Source organism: Corvus kubaryi, unplaced genomic scaffold (assembly GCF_017639235.1).
Source record: "Corvus kubaryi isolate FWS band 111438036 unplaced genomic scaffold, C.kubaryi_AGA036_p1.0 78, whole genome shotgun sequence".
Lineage (NCBI taxonomy): Eukaryota > Metazoa > Chordata > Aves > Passeriformes > Corvidae > Corvus > Corvus kubaryi.
The window spans coordinates 8,862,388-8,881,284 of record NW_024582065.1 but is presented as its reverse complement, the minus strand read 5'-3'; the positions used below and the strand labels follow the sequence as shown (position 1 = coordinate 8,881,284).

The following is an 18,897-nucleotide window of genomic DNA, read 5'->3' as shown; positions in this document are numbered from 1 at the left end:
CCCGCCCCCCGCCCGCCGCGGCCCCGCCCCCCGCGGCGGCGCGTGCGCGGTGCGGGGCGGGCGCTGAGGGCGCTCAAGGAGAGCCGCCATGCCCGGGGTGCTGCGGGTGCCGCCGCTCGAGGAGCTCGATGTGCCGGAGGTGAGTGCGTGAGGGGCAGCGGGACCTTTCCCGCCCTGCCCTGCTTTCCCCGCCCGCCCTCACGGCCGCTGTGCCCCGCCGCAGGTGACGGTGAGCTCGTCCGTGCTGAAGGCCGCGGCGCACCACTACGGCTCGCAGTGCGACCGGCCCAACAAGGAGTTCATGCTGTGCCGCTGGGAGGAGAAGGACCCGCGCAAGTGCCTGAGGGAGGGCCGGCAGGTGAACCAGTGCGCCATCGACTTCTTCAGGTGAGCGGCCCCCGGCCGGGACACACCGGCGGAGCCGCACGGGCCTGCAGGTGACGGTGCTGCGGGGCCTTGCCCGGCAGTGTCATTGGAGCGCTGGCGGTCACTCCTTCCACCTCTGCTCTGGAGACAGGCTGGGAGAGCTGCGGGTGTTCAGCCTGGGGAAGAGAAGGTTCCGGGGTGACCTTAGTGCAGCTTTCAGTACCAGAAAGGGCTACAAGAGAGCTGGAGAGGGCCTTGTGACAAGGGTATGAAGTGACAGAATAAGGGGGGATGGCTTCACACTGACAGAGGGCAGTTTAGATTAGGTATTAGGAAGAAATCTTGCCCTGTGAGGGTGGTGAGGCCCTGGCACCGGCTGCCCAGAGAAGCTGTGGCTGCCCCATCCCTGGAAGTGTCCAAGGCCAGGTTGGACAGGGCTTGGAGCAACCTGGGATAGTGGAAGGTGTCCCTGCCCCTGGCAGGGGGTGGAACGAGATGAATTTTAAGGTTCCTGCCAATCCAAGCTATTCTGTAATCCCATGATTCTATTTAAAAATGCTGCCACCATGATGGCCTTCAAAACTTTTACATTTGCTTCTTAAACTCCTGGGGATAGAGGCTATGTGTTTTGTCTTGATTATTTATGCATGAATTTATTGTGTCATGTGAAGCTCTGTAGCCCTTGTTTCAGAGCAAGTGGCCTGGGTTTTTGTTGGGAACTGAGGGCAGTGGTGTGAGGCTGCTGCACCTTGCAGCTGTGCTATGAATTCCAGGAAACCAACCTGAGCATTGCGTTGTCTGTCCTCCCTGTCTCACAGGTGCACCACCTGCGTCTCCTGACCAAACATGTAGATCCAAGGCATGTGCCAGTACTGCTAGTAAAGGACCTGATTTAATTACCTCAAGGCATGTCCACCTTCAGTCTAGCAGCTGAAACCTCTGTTCTAAGCACGGCTTCTTGAGCTTTAGACACAAAATCATTTGGAAGCATTAGAGCACTGTATAATGTAACTAAATTATTTGGCAAAACAAAGATGTCCTGTGGAGGGGCTGTGAACATCTACCCAGCAAAAATACCCTCCACATATCAGTTAAGTTATTGCTGTCTCCACGTGCAGTTAAGCTATATTAATTATAGCTGCAGTGATGGAAATTATACAGGTATTTGATACAAATACTGACTTGACTGAAAGTTTAGATGTTCCTGAGAACTTAAAGCTGCAAAACCCACTTTATCCCGAGCTGAGGTTGGAATGAGTGCGAGAGAAGAGCGCTGAGTGGTGGTTGCTGAGGGGTTTGTGCCTGTGCTGTCCCCAGGAGCATCCGAACGCACTGTGCCGAGCCCTTCACCGCGTACTGGACGTGCATCGACTACAGCAACCAGCAGGAGCTGCGCCGCTGCCGCAAGCAGCAGGCAGCCTTCGACTCCTGCGTGCTGGACAAGCTGGGCTGGGTGAGACCTGACCTGGGAGACCTCTCCAAGGTAACTTCTTACCCTTTGGGGCAGACAGGCAGATCCTGCTCTCCCTCCTTATGCGCGTTTTGTCCAGACCAGGTCTCCAGCATCTCTTGGCCAGATGGTGATTCGTGAACTCGGCACTGGGAGTCTGTGGGATGATAAGACTGGCAGCATTTTTCAGGGTTGCTTTTCCAGAAGACTTGCGCTTTTCTTAAACAATGAAACTCTTGCTGTTTGCTTTTCCTGGTGTAGAGACTTTTCCTTTAGGAATGAAGCTCATACTCACATGGAGCTACTCTGTAGTTGTGATGAAACACCCCTCCCTTCCCTTTTCTTAGAAGTATTGAGGAGCTCTCATCAGCTGAACAGTGTGTCCTTAGTATTGTTTGGTTCTTCTTCGTAGTTCTTCCTTGAAGTTCTGACTCAACCTGGCTCTTGAATGCTGTGAGAAGTTGTATCACTTCTTTGCATTTCTTTCCAGGTTACAAAGGTGAAGACAGACCGTCCTCTGCCTGAGAATGCCTATCACTCTAGACCCAGACCAGAGCCAAACTCACCCATTGAGGGGGAGCTGAAGCCCTCTCCCTTTGGCAGCAGGCTCTTTTTCTGGTCCTGGTGAAGTGGGCAGGCTGTGCTGTGACTCAAGTGCAGAGATGTGGCACTTGCACATGTAAATTGTGTGGTGTGTGTTGGGTATTATTAACAATTAAAGAGCCCCAAATCATTACATGGCTGAGCAGACTTCTTTAAACTCATAGCAACGAGAACAATGCATTTCCCTGTTTTGCTCAGAGCTCTCTGCAGTCACACAGCCCTTGGGACCCTCTGGGCACCAGTAATGTCAGCTGGTTGATCATGATTACCAGGATTGTCTGTGATGTGTACAAACGTAGTTCCAGTCTTTGACTGCTGTCCCATCAATCACAAACTGGCGTGAGACTTGATTTACTTACTGAGAACATTGCCTCATGGATCAAGGAAACTCTGGGAACAAACAAGTCATTAATGTCTTCCCTTAGTCTTGCAACTGATAATTGTGCATTTTTTCCAAGGGACTCCTGTAGAGGTTTAACCTAAAATCTGTCTTGGAGCAAGGGGTTTCTGGAATCTGTGGCATTTGCTAAGTATGAAGGCAGTGCTGTTTCTGCCAAAAAGATCCCTGTTGTGCTTCCCAGCTGCTCGTACAACATTGGTTGGTGACTTCCACTTTTTGGACTGTTCTGTTGGGGGAACACAAGCTACTTAATCAGAACAATCATACTAAATTTTCAATACCTTTCAGGAAAAATTTTCTCCTAAGGGATCTTGTTCCCCATGAAGCAGTGTAAGAAAGGAACTTGTATTCTGTCTCAAGGCCTTGACTTAAAGGGTTTGGGGCAAATCCTTCTCAGTTTTTAACTGTGATGTTCTTTTTGATAGAGGAGTTAGTGAGCTTTTTAAAATGTATCTTTTCTACAATATCTGAAAGTCGTGTTTTTCACAGGGGTTGGATCTAGTCTTTCATTCACCTCCACCCAATAGCAAAAAACCTTATTCTACAGGTCAGAAAAAAATCCAATGAACTTGTTTTTCCCAAGGCAATGTGCAATTTAACTTGCTCTGGGTGAGAGCTGAACATCGTTCACCTGAACTGTGGCAAAGAGTAGAACTGTGCTCTGCTCCTTGAGTAGCCTGCTGCTAGTAGGATCTGAAGATTTGCCATCTCCTTGTTTGAGGTGGGATTAAACTGTAATGGTTCTATAGCTGCAGCATATGTTTCTGATCCCTGAAGCTAGAGGGAAAATTGTGTAACATTTATCTAAAAATAGCTTGTGCACTGTGTGGCTTCTGGGTTCTTGCTACTTTCTGCTGGGGTGCATTGACTGAAACTCGAAGCAGGTGCTCTATTTGCATTTTAATGTACATACCAGGCTGTCTTAGCAGCTCCTTGTCTAAATCTGTGAGCTGGTGCTGCACCTTTGCAGTTTCTCCTTGCAGATCACTGCCACCATCTCGGAGCAGCCAGGTCTTGCTGAAGAAAGATAACCCTTCTCTGCTGAGACTGAAATCAGGACAAGCTTGGGGTCTAATTACATTCAGCTGAGTGAGTGAAATGAGGTTTGGCTGAGGAGAGGATAAATTGTTCTGGGATGTTAACACGTATCACATATGATCTTTGCTGACCCACTCCAACAGTTATCAGGAGTTTTTAGATCTTACAGTGTTCTGCTAATAACTTACTATTGTCAGCGTATTGTATGAACCATTGCACTGCTGAACATCTGCTTTGGAATAAGCAGGCACGGGCATTCCAGTAGTCAGCCCCTAATGACAGTTAAAGAATATTTTTTCCCATTAGATTGCTTCTGAAAAGAAGGACATGTATGAGTAGGGGGGCAAATCTTTTCAGCAGCCTGATAGGAACCCCACCCTTAAGTTGGCTAGTACTGTAAGCAAAAAAAAAAACAAACTAGTGATTTATGCTGAAGCCTCAAAAGTTTAAGATTGTTCATCTGTTTCTTGACAGCTGTATCTACAGCCTCTTGGGTCAGAGGTGGGGGATCCAGTAATGATGCACTGATCGTGGTTTAAATGTCAGAATTAACTGTCTGCTGGCCTGGATTCCCTCTTCAGTTTCAAGCAGGAGCGGGCAGGTGAAAGTACAAAAGAGATCAGCAGAGGAGGACAATGAAATGATAAAGTCAAGTAGAATTTAGCTGTACTCTGAGCATTTCCTTCATTAACCTCTCTGAGATAATTGTTCCTTGTCTTTATGTCTTAGCTAAATCTCTCTGGAAAAGTGTTGCCAGAGGCTTTTCATGGTGCTTTGGACAGTGCCTGAATGCAGCTATTTCTGGTCAAAATCCCGTGGCGTTACTCAGACCTAGATGCCCCTTTGGAGCTGTAATGGGAACTAGAACAAGTGGATGTCAAGACTGAGTAAAGACCATAAAAGTATTTTTGAGGAATGTGTCTTGACAATTTTTTGGCAGATGGAAAGCAGACAAAGATTCAACACAGATATTTCCCTGGCCCTGTGAGAAGTGTTATTTATTATGCTGTGGGCTCTCAGCTTTGCCAGAGTTTCTAATCATATGTTCAATTAACAAAATGTTAAGCCAGTGTTGTAGCTTGTCCCACCATGGGTCAGATTAGGCAGAACGTGCTCCATTCGTTCAGACTATGAGTAGGAAGAGTAAAATCTGGGCATAATTTCAAGTCTCAGTAAGGTGGGACTGCACATTTCTGGTGCAGCAGACTTGCATGGCAGTAGCATATTTCTGAGGAGGAAGTCTCGCTCCAAAACATCTGGCAGTTAGAGATGCCCTGGTTTCAAATGGTTCTGCTCAATTCAGGACTGTACAATCCTTTTGAAGCTCTCTGTGTGCTCTTGTACTGGAAGAGTTTAGAAGGCAGAATCCATCGGGGCAGTAACAGGAGATTTCAGACTCCCTCTTGTGGCTGCGTTAAGCTGATTTTGGGCATCTCTATGAAGATTTTGCTGTCGAGAAAATCTAAATGCTACTTAAATATAGAAGCTTGATTTGATCTTTTGTCTTTGCTATAAAATTCACGTTGTCTCAACTTGATTTTTCCTACATATAAAAACTCTTGAGTATGAAGGGAAAAGAGGAAGAAAAATGCTTTGAAAACATTCTGATTGCCTCAGTCACATTTGATGTAGTTTAAGGAAGTTAAGGTAGAGTCAAAGTAGATGGAGATGGTTGGGAAGTTACAGTGTACATTGTAATTCCTTCTCTGAATCCAGAAAGGAGATGACCCTGAAGCTGCAGAGAGCAGGGTGGTTCTGCACCTGTGGAGATGGTGTGAAATGTGTGGGACAGGCAAGGATGGGGAACAGGTTAACTGCAGTATTTACCTTTGTATGAAAGCACATTATTTCTCTTTGTTAGGAACAGACATGGCCTCACCAAATGGTCTTAATAATGTTAGTAATTCTGTTAATAATTTTCTGTTTTTTCATGGGAGCCCTTCTACCTGGGGACTTGATCAGAATCTAAGGCACCTTCTGCATGGCTGAGCGTGGTGCAAATAGTACTTTGGCAAAGGGATGGGGTCTGAGAAAACACAGCACAGCAAACGAGAAGCAAATAGTCCATGGTGTGAGTTTGGCTTTAAAGTAGTAAATCAGCACTGCAAGCAGAAGCAGATGCTGGAGGAGGGGTGGCTCCCAGACCTCCAAGGCAGGGCAGCAACAGCTTATTCACTGGTGCAGGAGTTATTCCTGGGCTTGGTTTCTGCTTCAACAAATTTCTCCGCTCCCACGTGCTGCCAAAGCCTTGGCAAGCCCCACACAGGCATGGTGCAGGTTCCTCTGTGCTTGGCCAGGGCAGGCGGTGAGGAAGGAGAGCCCCATTCCCCCGTGCCCCAAGACTGCCTGGCTGTGGAGAGCTGCTCCAGGCTGTCCCAGGGCTGGGAGACAAGCAGAAGCTGCTGGGATACAAAGAGTTTTGCTGTACCTGGTATATCCAGGAATAGGGCTCAAAGAAAAGAAGGGAGAATTTAATGGGATAAAAGCTCTTCTACCTTGCCTGCATCCCAAGCTCTTTTACCTTGCCTGCATCCTTGCCAATCACTGCTGCCTGAGAAATTTCTTAGATCACATTTGTCTGTTGCTAGTGTCTGAACAAAAGGATTCCAACCTGCAAGTTCCTGTGCTCTTGGCTGGGCTTGGCAAGTGCAGGTGGTTAAAGGGAGTGTTTGGTTCACACTGTGTTCTGCAGCACAAAATGGCAAACAGCTTTTGCACTTTTGATAGGATTTAAATTAATTTCTCCCTTCTCACCAGGGTAAATGAGGGCTGGGAAGAATGGCCATGCCTGTTGCTTTGTTAACCTCGGCTTTGGCTCCAATTCTGACACCAAGAAAAGAAATAAAATACAGGGAAGGGGAGCTCTATAAAAGAGCTATGGGTCTGCTCCCAAGTTGATAGGTTAAACCACACAAAACCCTGAATCTGAGGCATTGCTCTAATATTTGTAAAATCAGCATGGCAGCTCTGTTAAGGGCTGAGTCACCCTGAGGGTGGTTCAGCTCTTTATAAGTAGTAGCACAGCCTTCTGCTTCCATGTAAACGGGAGTGAGGATTTTAATGGAGTCAGAATTACCCCTTTGGTTAGAGCACTGCCTGACCTCTGCTTTGTTCTCGCTGCCTCCCATGTGCAGCTGGGCCGAGACAGGAACCTGACCCGGCTTTGGGAGAAAAGGGCTGGATGGAGCCCCTAAAGGTGGGATCAATGCAACCCTCTCCCCCCGCCGCTCCTGCCGTGCCCAGCCCGGGCTGTCTCCAGGCTCTGCCGCTCGGCTCCTTGGGCTGCTCCCGAGGGCCGGGGCGCTCAGGTGTGGCCGCCTGGGCTGTGGCTCTCAGGAAGCCGCTGACAGCGGGGCTGACCCGGCCATGTGCGCACGGCGGGAGGCTCTGCCCGTCCCCAGGCGCGGCCTCAGGCGCTCGTGGCCAGCCTGCGCTCTAGGCTAAACAGAGGAAGGTGAGGGTCAGCCGCCGAGAGCTCTGCCCAAGGCTCAGGAAGCACATTTTGGCAGAGGAAAGAAATACAATACAAGCAGGGAGGGAAACTCGTCTTCCATCCAACCCCCTCCAAGAAGCTTTTGGCTCCCTACAGCTGCTGGAGTCTTTACTACCAGTTACTGGGCTCTTTATTTTTACAGGCTTTCATGTGTTTGTTTTCTGTCTCTTAGACCCGTGTTGCAGAGGGGACAGAGCAGAGCAGAGCAGGAGCAGTGGGGACTGGAGGGGACAGCCCTGCACAGGGGGACAGGCAACCCAGCTTCCCTTTCCTGCCTGTCACACTATCTCATTGTGTGGCCTTGGGGCACTGTCACTTCCCTCTCTGCCCTGGCTCCTCTGCGATGGGGTGGTTCCACCCAACACAGCTCTCTGCTTGTTTACTGTCTTTGTCCTTGTGAAGTGCCTTAGAGGAGTCTTGGGGAAAGCTCTGCCTGGGCAGGGCAGGCACAGCCCCTGGCCCAGTGCTGTTCTCCTTGCCCAGAGCAGCAGGAGCTGCACAGTGACAGGGTGTGGGTGGGCAGAGCAGTGGTTCTCACCTGCACCAGAGCCTCTGCCCTCTGTGAGCGCTCAGCTCTGTGATTGGGGAGGCAGCTGGAGACCTCACTGCGGGGTGGAAGATGAGAAATGTCTCTCTGAGCAGTCTTGGAGGGGTATTTCCCAATTCTGAACTCCTCCTGCCTTCAGAGATCATAATGGCAGCACCCTGCCTTCCGCTCAGAGCCGTCCTGTGCCGGTGCTGGGAATGGCTGCGTGCAGGGAGCCAAGGAGCAGGGGAGGAGGTTACAGGAGAGACAGTCCCCAGAACACGTGTGGCATCCAGTCCTTGCACACTCCTCTCTGCTCTCCATCACCACTTGCTCAGAGCCTTTGTTTCTTCTAACCATGAGTGAAACCAGTTGTGGGAGGTTGTGCTCAGGCATGACATAATCTGAGTCTGGGACTCCACTGGAGGAATCCTTTTGAAGATTTACTAGTCTGGCTAATTACAATAAAACTATGAAGGTGCTGTGCTCTAAATCATCAGCAATTAATAAGTGGACATTTCTGCTTTCTTGTGCCTTTTGCTAGAACACAAACCAGAGTGATTCTGGCTACATCAGTGGTGTTTTCTTTCAGGAAGGTCTGTCAGAGGAACATTAATGTATTCACAGAGCCATTGTCCATCTCTGGTTTTGGTAGCAGATAATTTGATTTAAAAGATGTCACTTCCTTGCTTCTTTCTCTGTGTTGCCTTTCTGTGTTTGTTTCAGCTTGAGCAGCAACAAAGGCCTGCAGGATTTATTTGCTGTTTATTGACATTTTCCCTTTCTGATGCGCATCCTTACGTTACCCCACAGAGTTCAGCTTGTGTCAGGCACGGATGGGTGATTTGAGGAAAGACAGCATTATCTGGAAATGCCCCTTCCACCCTCATTCCCTCACAAAATACCCACATTAGCAATGCATATAAAAATTCTGAATTTGAATATCTACTTCCCTTTTAGCTGTTGTTGACCTTCAAATACATATTTGCTATTGATTTCCATCTGTACCCTGCTTTTGAGAGGATGTGTCATTCCTTGTCATCTGGAGTAAGCCTGAGGTGTCTCATTCTCTGCTGGGAACGGGTCTGCTCCCTCTCAGAGTCCCTGCTGTTCCTGCCTGGTCACTGCCATTTCCTCTCCTCTTTTGCCCTGGGGTTGTAGCCGGGGTCACACAGGTTGGTATCTCACATGTAGCTTTCTCATCCACGTTCACAGGTGAAATCCTGTGTCAAACCAAGACTCTGGAGCTGTGGACTTCAAGCCCATCTTGATGTTTCTTTCAGCCACCACAGGCCACCTGCCCCATGGATCTGGGGGGAGAAAGGCTGAGCCCCACAAGCACTGCTGGAGCTCTGTGTCCACCTGTCTCCAATGTTTCCAGAGCACCAGCAGCTCCTGAGGAGCAGCCCAAGCTCCCGAGTCCTGGCACCAGGCCAAGCCCATCGGTGGGATGTGGGTGGCTGGGCCCTGGTGGGCAGGCGAAATGCTGTCGGAACAAAACTGAATTGAAGTGATTCTTTTCCTCTCCCCTTGGCCTGCGAGGAAATCTTTTTCCATTTACTATAAAACATGGTCCTTAATAGTGCTGAAGTGTTCTACATATTTTAAATAAACATGAGTGGATTTGAGCCCAGGAGGACATGAAAGAATGCAGCATTTGCGGGGTACCGGCCCGGCACACATGTCAGCAATTTGGCTGCCTTGTGTACTTTGGCTTTTAAAAAAGCATTTAAAAGTAAACAAATGAAGGAAAATCTGGCAGCTGGATTTCAAAGTAAATTGCTTTCAGCTGATATACCCTGTTTCCAGCTTGCTTGGGTAGTATCAAGCCATACACATCCAGCGAGAAGAGCGAGCGGCCAAGGAGAAGAGCGGGGGCGGGAGAGAGAACAAAAGCAGGGAAGTTCTGTGGATTTAATTCTTCCATTTCCTTCCTTTGCACCAAACCCTCCCTGCCTGTCAGTGCCCTCTCATCAGCCAGGCAGGTTCATGCTTCAGACAGCAAACCCTGAGCCCTGTTCTGCCAGGTTCTACCTCCCTTCCATCAGGTCTGGAGCAGGAATGGGATGGTGTGGGATGGGATGGGAGTAGCATCCATAGAATGCTGCTCAGCTGTGACTTGTAGTGCTGCTTGAGCTGCTCTATCAAACCCTCATCCCACCCACTGCCCCACCAAGAATGGGGAGAGCCCCATCCCGCAGCCCAGACCAGCGGGATGAATCTATCCATGAGGGGTTTGGGAAGTGTGGGCTGGGATGCTGCTCCCCTGGGACTGCCAGCCTGGGGAGGGCATCACTGCTCTGCCGGTGGAGGGAAGCAGAGGTGGAAGTGACAGAGATAACAAGAGATAACAGAGTCATTAGAGGAGCAGGGCTGTGGGGAGGCCCCGCTTCAGCGGAAAGGCCTGGAGTGTCCCTGAAGGAGGAGACTCAGCAAATGCTGACAGATGACAGTGAGGTCCTGGGCTGGACAAAGGGGGAGGTTGCTGAGGTCACACTTCGGCTCAGCTTTAGGCTCCTTCTGCTTTGACTTGTGTTTCCTCAAGTTTATAAAACTTTCTGCGGGTTGGTTCAGTGGAAAGGGCAGAGGAAACTGGTGGGTCTGGAATCCTGGTGGTGTGGGGCCGGGGCAGGGCTGCTCTGAGCCCTCCGGCAGCCCCCACACGCACAGCACTCGTTCCTGGGGCTGTGAGCTGGGCTGAGCCATGGAGTGTCCCCAGGGGCTCCCAGAGGTGACACAAGGAGGATGTGATGCTGTGGGCAGATGCCCTGGCTCAGCACCCCTGTGGAGCCCCACGGGCCCGAGCAGAGCACAGACGCCTGGGCTGACTGTGGTGCAGGTGTGGTGGCCCCATGGACAGAGCGTGTAGGTGGCACCTGCTGTGCCTGCATGGGGAACTGTGGCATTTGTCCAGTCCTTTGGGAATTGCAGCCATGCCACAGGCGATGCCAGGCTGGCGGGTGATTCTAGGGTCACAGGTGATGCCAAGTTGGCAGCATGCCCCTGGCACTGTGGTGCCCCTGGAGCACCCAGGAGCCAGAAGAGAGGCAGCCAGAGCAGAGGGGACAGTGTCCCTGCAGCCACCTGCAAGAGCCGCTCCGCTCCTGGCTGTGCTGGGGCTGTGGGCCCGGCTCTGTGACGCTCCGTGCAAAGCAGCAATTATTCAGTGTGCGCCCCTCTAATGGCTCTTCTTTTCCCTGTAACTCAGCACACGGCTCCCTCTCCCAGTTCAGGACTAACTCTGGGCTCCTGGCAGTGCAGAGGTGCTGCCAGCTGGAACCTGCAGGGCAGAGCCTCAGGGTGAGCAGTGTGGGAGCTGGAGGAGCCGGGGCTCAGCCTCTGTCCTCGGCTGGCAGTGCCAGCAGGGCTGGCTGTGCCCGCGTTCCGGCACGGCTCTCATTATCCCTTGGCACGGGCTGGTCCTGGCACTGCTGTTGGGAGCTGGCAGTGCCCACACGCACCTGCCAGCACCAGTGAGCTCACCGGCATCTTCTTGTCCCTCATTAACACTACGTAAAGTCATTTTTTGGGTCCTTTCCCCGCCGCCCCTCCAGCCTCCTGGAATGTCCTTTGGTGGGATGGAAACAACCCCACAAAGACAGTTGCTCTGGATGTCCCTGTGATTAAGGGAAGGGTATGTAAATGTATATGGCCGTTGTCACGGCTACCACAAGAACCCTGGGGGAGGCAGAGCCCCTGGCCCAGCCTGGGTCAGGATTTGCATTCCTGGTGCAGCAGCACCCCGCACACCCCATGGTGCTGGCACAGGAGCAGCCAACCCTGTGCTGACCCTTGTGCCACATCCCCAGCACAAGCAGGGGACAGTGACCCACTGCTCACAGTCCTACAGCACTGGCTGCCCCATGGCAGCACAACCTGAGCACTGCAGCCTCTCACCAACACGGGTGCACCCCCAGCCTGGTAATAGGGTCCCCTGGGAGAAAATACCCTCACAGGAGGGATGTCCCTCAAGTCCCCTGGTCAGGTCTTGTCATGCAGCAGCAGAAAGCAGCAGCTGCATGAGGATGAGGATGGGGATGCCCGATGTGCCCATGACCCTCCCACTCCAGGTGCACAAACCCCCAGCCCCCCTCCCACCAGGCCAAGGAGAAGGAGGCCCTTCCCGGCTGCTCATTTTGGGCTGATTCTATAAAGCTGGGAGGGAAAACGGCCTTCCCCTGTGTGGAGCATGCGGAGCCTCCCTGCCTGCGGCTCTGGTGAGTGCTGTGGGTGTGCAGGGTTTTGGTGGGGTGGGTTGTGCTGTGCTGTGGGTTGGGCTGTGTCACTGACCAGTGTGGCTGTCACAAGTCCTGGCAGGAGCCCTTGTTGGGCATCTCAGGTGCTGTTGGCAAGTGCTTGTGCCTGTGCATGAGCTCCGTCCCCGGGTTGTGCCAGGTGGCTGCAGTTGGAGTGGGAGAGTGAAACCCACTGGTGTCCAAGTGCCCACAACCCAAAAGTTCCTGGTGACCTGTTGTGTGCTCATCTCCTCCCCTGCAGGATGGGTGAAGGGGGTTTAAGGCTCTGTAAAAGAGACAAGTTGCTCCTATAAACCGAGAAACGAGGGAAGGAGGAGAACTGAGCCTGCTGCTGGTGTCCCCTGGCTGTGGGCAGCATTGCCAGACCCAGCCCTTCTGGGTCCCCAACCCCCCGGGGCACAGGGACCCCTGGTCCCACAGCCTCTCCCTGCCCATCCCTGGCTCTCTCCACAGTCTGAGGGCTCAGTGTGCGTGGCCAGGCTCTGTCTGCTGTTTCCTTATAATTTAAAAGCCTTCCTCACATTAATCTTTTTATTTTTATTTTGACAAATGTATGTTTCCAGGAAGTTGCTGAGGTCAAAGCAGCATCTGTTGCTCGTTATTTTGGGGGATGCAGAGGGTCTTTGTGAGGGTTTCCAAAGCAACAAGGAATTAAGTGGTTTGTAAAGCGGAGAGCAGGAATGAGGAGCAGGCTGGGGCTTCCTGAAAGGCGGCTGAAGATGCTGATGAAAATCAGATCAACTCGGCTCTATTTTCTTGGAAACTTGATCTATTTTTCTTGTACAACTGTCAGCCTGACTCCTGTATTCCAAGTGCTTGGCCACCGCCAGCTCCACGTTTCAGCGCTGGGATTAGCGTGGCCCCGGTCAGACTCACTTTCCCCGGCTCGTGCCGGGCGCTGCGGGATGGGAGTGGAGCTTTTGGGAGTGGCAGTGCATGTCCCCTGCTGTGGCCCTGACTGGGGACACGGGCCAGAGACCCCTGGGATGGGCACCAGGCCACTGTCCCCTGCCCCAGGGCTGTCCTTCATCCCCCAAACTCACACCATGAATTGCCCAGGGCACCCCACAGGGGGCCTGTGGCCAAAAGTGCTTTTTCTTTCAAAACAAGCTGAGGAGACTCTGGTGCCAAGGTGAGGGCTGCGAGGAGCCCAGGAGATTTATCGCTGAGGAAATACTTTCTCCAGCGAGGGCTGACGGCCGCAGCAGGAACAATGGGAGATTCGCAACGTGAACAAAGCTGATTTCGTTCTTCTTTTTATCAATGCTTTTTCCTTGCGGATCCTCCCTTCCTGGAAGTGGGAGATGCAGCTTCCCCCGCGCGCCGGCCGTGTAATCAGCAGGAATGGCCATATCCTGGCTGGGAAGCGAGCTGTGAAACGCTGTCACCCGCAGTGATTTATGAGCCCGTGGCAGCGGCCAGCGGCGGGGCTGGCCCGGGGACAAGGTGCCAGGGCGCGTGCAATATCCACGTATTCTTTCTGCTCCCCGCCGGGTCCCCGGGGAGCCGCCGGAGGAAGTTAATGGATTAGACACACACGTTCCACTTGATTTTTATTTTTTATTGCTGTGTCTTTCCAAATGCCTTTAGCAGATGCACGAGCACAATGGGGTCGGACGATGAGCATCCCGGCCGGGCAGGCAGCGGGGCAGCAGCCAGGCTGGAAAAGGTCAATGTGGAGAATGCTTGCGTGGGGACACCAGGACAGCCTGTCCTGGCGGGTACAGCCCTGCCCCACGGGGCCGTGCTCAGCACCGGCTCCTGCTGTGGAGAGCAGGGATAAGGTGATTCCAGCTCCTCCACAGCTGGTGCTGACCAACAGCCTGAGGCCACCACAGCCCCTTGCCCGCAGGGTCGTGGCCACGTCGGAGGCAGCCGGTGCCCAGCGGGTCTCTCACCGTGCCTGGAGCCGTGATGTCCTTCCCGGGGGGCTTATGCCATCATGAATTGGATCGTTCCACTTCCAGGCTCACACTTCTGCCACATTATGCAATCTTCACCCGATACTGGGAATATGAAATAATTATTCCAAGTGATCAGATTTTAATTATGCAACACAGAGGATGATTATTGTACGCCAAATTGGTGCCGAATGCTTAGTTATGTATATGCCAAATTTAGTCTATACTATTATACCCAGTGGGTGGCCGTAGACAATCAGGAAGTAATTAGTTTTGCTGGAGGTTGTTCGCCTGCCTGGTTCGCTGTGCTGTCTGGGGAGCGTCTTGCTGCGCTCCGTGAATACCGTGGGCTCCGAGTTCAATACCGTCTTTTTGTGACAAGCTAATAAGCTGTCTGCATGGCGGCCTGTAATTAGCGCTGTCGATATTCATTTGGAAACGGAGACCGCGCTGAGCGGCTCTGCCGACGGCGCTTCCCTTTGTCGCGGCTCTGGGCTGGTCCCTGCTCACCTCCGAGGCGGGCGATGGGTGCGCAGGGACGGGGATGCGGTGCCGGAGGCGCTCGCGTGTGTGCGGCACCCTCGGGTCCCTACCCAGAAAAGCACCAGCCATGAGGGTGCTGAGCCCCTGAGATCAACACCTGCCCCCCACCCACTCCTGTGTCACCCCGGCCTCGTCCTCCATGGGGGAGCTGCCACTGACTCCAGGTGTGGGATGTCCCCAGGGCTCTGTCCTGCGGCGCTGGCCAGGAAGGCTGAACTGGCATGAGGTGTTCGGTGTCAGGGGAATGGGGACGTGGAAGGGGCCTTGGGCTGGGGTGGCCACCCCCTCCCCAGAGTCATGGGGCACTTGGGGAGTCCTGAGCATCACTGGGGTGTGCTGAGGTGCTGCACGCTTGCACCTTTCCAGGCAGCCTGATCCTGTAGGATCTGGGCTTTTCCGATGAGGTCTCACATGCAGAATTCCTGAAGGGCCTGGGGCTACACGAGCTGGGAGATCACTGGAGCATCACCCCCCTGAGTGGTGTTTGCAGCTGGTCAGTGTTGTGGGGGCACCAGGAACTGTCCAGTTCTGTGGGAATGGTCTGGATCTGCTGGGCGGGAATTGTCTGAAGTATGGAGCAACTTTTACCTCTGTTACACAAAGGAAACTTTCCTCCTCTTTCTGTCGGAGATGCTCACTCCATTGAGATGATTGGCAGACTGGAGAGCTGAGAAACTAAATTGTTTATACACTAATGAATAGAAGCTTGATTGCAAGATCCTGTTTGGAAAATTATAGTGCTGAATTGAAGCCGTACAATTACATCCAAAATGCTGCATATTCATTTCATCTGCTTTGCATAGAGATTAACAAGCGAGCCCTAAAGCAGACTCTGAAATTAAAGCTAACACCAGATTTAGTCACAGGTTACAAACTAAATGGCATTGTTTGATGGATATGAATCTTTACCACCTGCCTGCCTGATGATTGCTAGCAGCTTAGCAGACAGCAAAGGAAAAAGTTTCTTCCCATGAAGGAAGCATAATAAGGCTCTGGGCTGGAAGTGCCCCCTCCCCACGCAGGCAGCCCCCCTGGCAGATGTCTGCAGTGGGCCTGGGGAAGGGGCTCCCTGCTCCCCACTCTGCCATGCTGGAGGCTGCACCCACTCCATGGAGGGATGGAGAGTGGTCCTGAGACCCCACAGAGGTTCTGGGTGCTGGGTCCCTCCATTTGGGTCCCCCATCCTGCATGAGGGGGACAATCTCACAAGGTCCTTGTCCATCCTGGAGTCTCTGTGCTGAATTGCTCCTGGACTTTCTTCCTCACCTTGCAAGGGTCAGGAAACTGCAGAGGGCAGGGGTCTCTTGCCTGTCCTGGCTGCAGGCAGCCCCTGGGGATCCCAGGACCCTGGCATGCCACTGGTCCCATCCCATCCCATCTGGCTTTGCCATCTGCCTTCTCCCACTTCTCATCCTGTGTGCCGGGGCCAGGACTTATTTCAGGAGCAGAAACGGGACCAGGAAAGAGCAAAAGGAGTGTGTGGGGAGCAGGGCCCTCCATGGTGGTGTCCATCCTGGCGGGGGCTGCTCAGGGAGCAGCTCAGAGGCTCAGCTGTCATTCCCAGCAGGGATCTTTCCTCTTTGGGAACACCTGGGAGGTCCCAGTCTGCCCCACAGGCTCAGGACCCCCTGTGCACGGGCCCCATGGGGCAGAGACACAGCACTGGCTCTGCAAATCTGACACCTTTATTTTTTTCTTTAAAAGTCCGTTACCAAACCGCAGCATCCTATGGAGGGGCCGGGCTGTCGCTACTGCACTACGGGACAGCCCAGCCAAGCTTTACAACCCCCGGCCCGGTCACCAGCCCCTCCTGGCTCCATCCCTGCCACGGCCGCCTCTGGGGGCACGTCCTGTCACCCCCCTCTCCCCGTGGGAGCAGCACCATGCCAGGGACAGGCAGCACGGCTGCTCCGAGTCTCCATTTCTGCTTGACACTTCCCAACTTGACTCTCCAACACTTTCCCAACACCCTCTGACAAACAACCAAGGTGGATGAGCATCCCCTTGGTCCCTCCACAAAACCTGCCCTTCACCCCGCGCTTGGCTTCTTCCTTAAACCTTAACTCCTCCCAGGACACTCACATTTCCAAGACCAAACCCAAACCACACCGTAACACCCTAAAATCAGCACAAGGAGCAGCCTCCTGTCTGCAGCCACCAGCAGCTCAGGGGACATGGGAGGGCTTTCTGCCCTGACCCCAAGACATGGGGTGCACCCTTCTTTAGGGGGTCACCCCCCACTGCCACAGGCTCCTAGGGTCAGCCCTGCACCCATCAGTGGCCTCAGAGGGGTGGCCCTACCTGTGTGGGCAGTGGGTGCTGGGGAGTAGGAAAAGGCACCTATGGAGGCAGTGGTGGCTTCACTGCGTGGGGACACAGTGGTGGGGCTGCTGTCCCCAAAGCAGGGCTGGGCACAGCGTGGGGCTGGTGGACACTGGCAGCCCTGGAGACGCCCAGCATGGTGGGAGTTTGGGACACACTTCAGGGAGCTGGGCAGGGGAGTGACACCGTGGCTGTGCTGCGTGGCCCCGCTCAGGCTGCCATGGGTGGCAACTGATGAACCAGAACAGCCTCTTGTCCCACAGCCCTGTGCTGTGCCCTGCCCAGGGCTTCCACCCTTCAACTCCCTGGAGCTCTGCTGTGACCATCCCTGGCTGTGTGAGCAGGGACAGGATGGCAGTGTGACAGCAGTGTGAGCTGGTGCAGACTGAGGCAGGGCTGGCCACCTCCCATCCTGTGGGGTGGCCCCGTGCGTGGCGGGGGAAGCTGTTACATGGGACAGGGACAGGAAAGGGACCTGTCTCGTGGCCTGGGCACGGGGACCCCCAGTCCCAGCACAGGGTTGTGGACAGAGCTGCTGGGGCTGCCAGCCACCAGCTGCCACCTACTGTGGCCCCACTAAGAGGGGACTCTGCTGGGCCCCACGGCAGTGTCCAACTCATCTTCAGAGAAGCTGATGTGCAAGCAGGTGTCGTCTGCAGGGGAGAAGGGCAGTGAGCTGTCCATGGGGCTGCCCAGGGCCATCAACTCCTTAGCCAGGGTCTCGCTGGCTGTTGGGTCATGGATGCTGGCCAGGGGGGACACTGGCCCACTCTCTCCAGTCCTGTCCTTGCCCAGAGTGCGCTGGCAGGTCCCGGCAGGGCCGGCCTCCGTGCTGGAGGCAGCGCTCCGTGCAGGAGTCCTTGCCTCAGGGTCCAAGAGGGTGAGGGAGCTGGCAGTGATGCTGGTGAGGCTGGAGATGCTGGCACTGGGCAGGCTCAGGTGGGCAGAGCTCTGGGGTTTCACCTCCACTTCCAGGCTTGGGGAGGTCTTGCTTGACCTTTTGCGTAGGATGGGTGGTGGCGGGTTGAGCTTGGGAATGGGCGGCTGCCGCCTGTGGAGGGAAAAGCAGAGAGAGGAGGTGATGGGCAAGGCTTACCTGCATTACCTGCAGCACTCAGGGTGTTCCCGCTGCAGCTGGCAGGACACAGAGGTGGCACACTCTACCTGTCCTCATCCCCTCTGTCCATGTCATCTGCCTTCTGCCGGCTGCTCCCGTTGAGCAGAGTGAAGTCGCTGACCTCGGAGCCCTCCACGCGCCGGCTTAGTCCGTCCTGCCCCTCCAGCACTGCCAGGCACTCGTCCCCCTCCTTGCTGCCATAGCGGTGGCTGCCCCTGTCCAGGCTGACGAGGTTGAGGTAGGAGTCCCTGGGGCCCAGGGAAGGCAGCGAGCCAGGGGCCACGGGGCTGCCCAGGACACTGGCAGGGGTGGAAGTGGATGGCAGGTGGACGTCCAGGCTGTAGTGGTTCTTCAGGTTCAAGGAGAGGGACTGGGCCAGGGACAGGTTTTGCAAGGAGCGGTCAACTGTGAGAGATGGACGAGGGGCATGTGAAAAACTGGGCATCTCCAAAACAGCTGCTGCCTTGGACTGTGAGGGGTGCAGAAATGCCCCAGATCCCCAGAGCCTGCTGGGACAGTACTGGGAGCACTCCAGTTGCTTCCTGTGACTGCAAGGGATGCAGCGATTGTCCAGAGGGATGGAGCTGGGGCACCCCAGCACCCAAACAACCTCAGTGAGGGTGTCACTGCGCTCACCTGGCTGCCGATGCTCATCCCGGTGCTCCTCCCGGGCCTCCAGCACTGTCAGCTGCCGCACCAGCAGCGAGACGTGCTGCAGCAGGTCGCGGTTGGTCAGCAGGAGCTGCCGCACCCGGGCCTGCGCCTCGATCCGCGCCGCTGTCTCGGCCGCCAGTTGGTCCTTCAGCAGCTGCACCTGTGGGACGGGACGGGGCGATGCGGAGGGGACGGTGCGGAGGGGACGGTGCGGAGGGGACGGTGCGG

General features: G+C 54.1%; 2 protein-coding genes across 3 annotated transcripts in view; one reads left to right on the top strand and one right to left on the bottom strand.

Moving 5' to 3' along the window:
- The first annotated feature begins 29 nt into the window (after positions 1-29).
- NDUFA8 (NADH:ubiquinone oxidoreductase subunit A8) lies at positions 30-9,461 on the top strand. 2 transcript variants are annotated; one of them, XM_042052609.1, is made up of 4 exons: positions 30-139; positions 224-387; positions 1,684-1,849; positions 9,092-9,461. In XM_042052609.1, the coding sequence occupies exons 1-4, from the start codon at positions 89-91 to the stop codon at positions 9,203-9,205; spliced, it is 495 nt and encodes a 164-aa protein (XP_041908543.1). In that variant the 5' UTR covers positions 30-88; the 3' UTR covers positions 9,206-9,461. The 2 variants fall into 2 exon arrangements, with proteins under 2 accessions (XP_041908543.1, XP_041908542.1); XM_042052608.1 differs by lacking the exon at positions 9,092-9,461 and adding an exon at positions 2,307-2,552.
- A 6,778-nt stretch (positions 9,462-16,239) lies between these two features.
- The window catches only part of LOC121676386 (carboxyl-terminal PDZ ligand of neuronal nitric oxide synthase protein-like), a gene marked incomplete at its 5' end in the record, with an annotated part of 29,769 nt that continues 27,111 nt past the window's right edge, over positions 16,240-18,897 (bottom strand). Inside the window, 3 exons of the mRNA XM_042052794.1 lie at positions 16,240-17,949; positions 18,063-18,420; positions 18,652-18,829. Of these exons, the coding sequence (XP_041908728.1) occupies positions 17,475-17,949; positions 18,063-18,420; positions 18,652-18,829 (1,011 nt within the window). The remainder of the gene's footprint in view (positions 17,950-18,062; positions 18,421-18,651; positions 18,830-18,897) is intronic.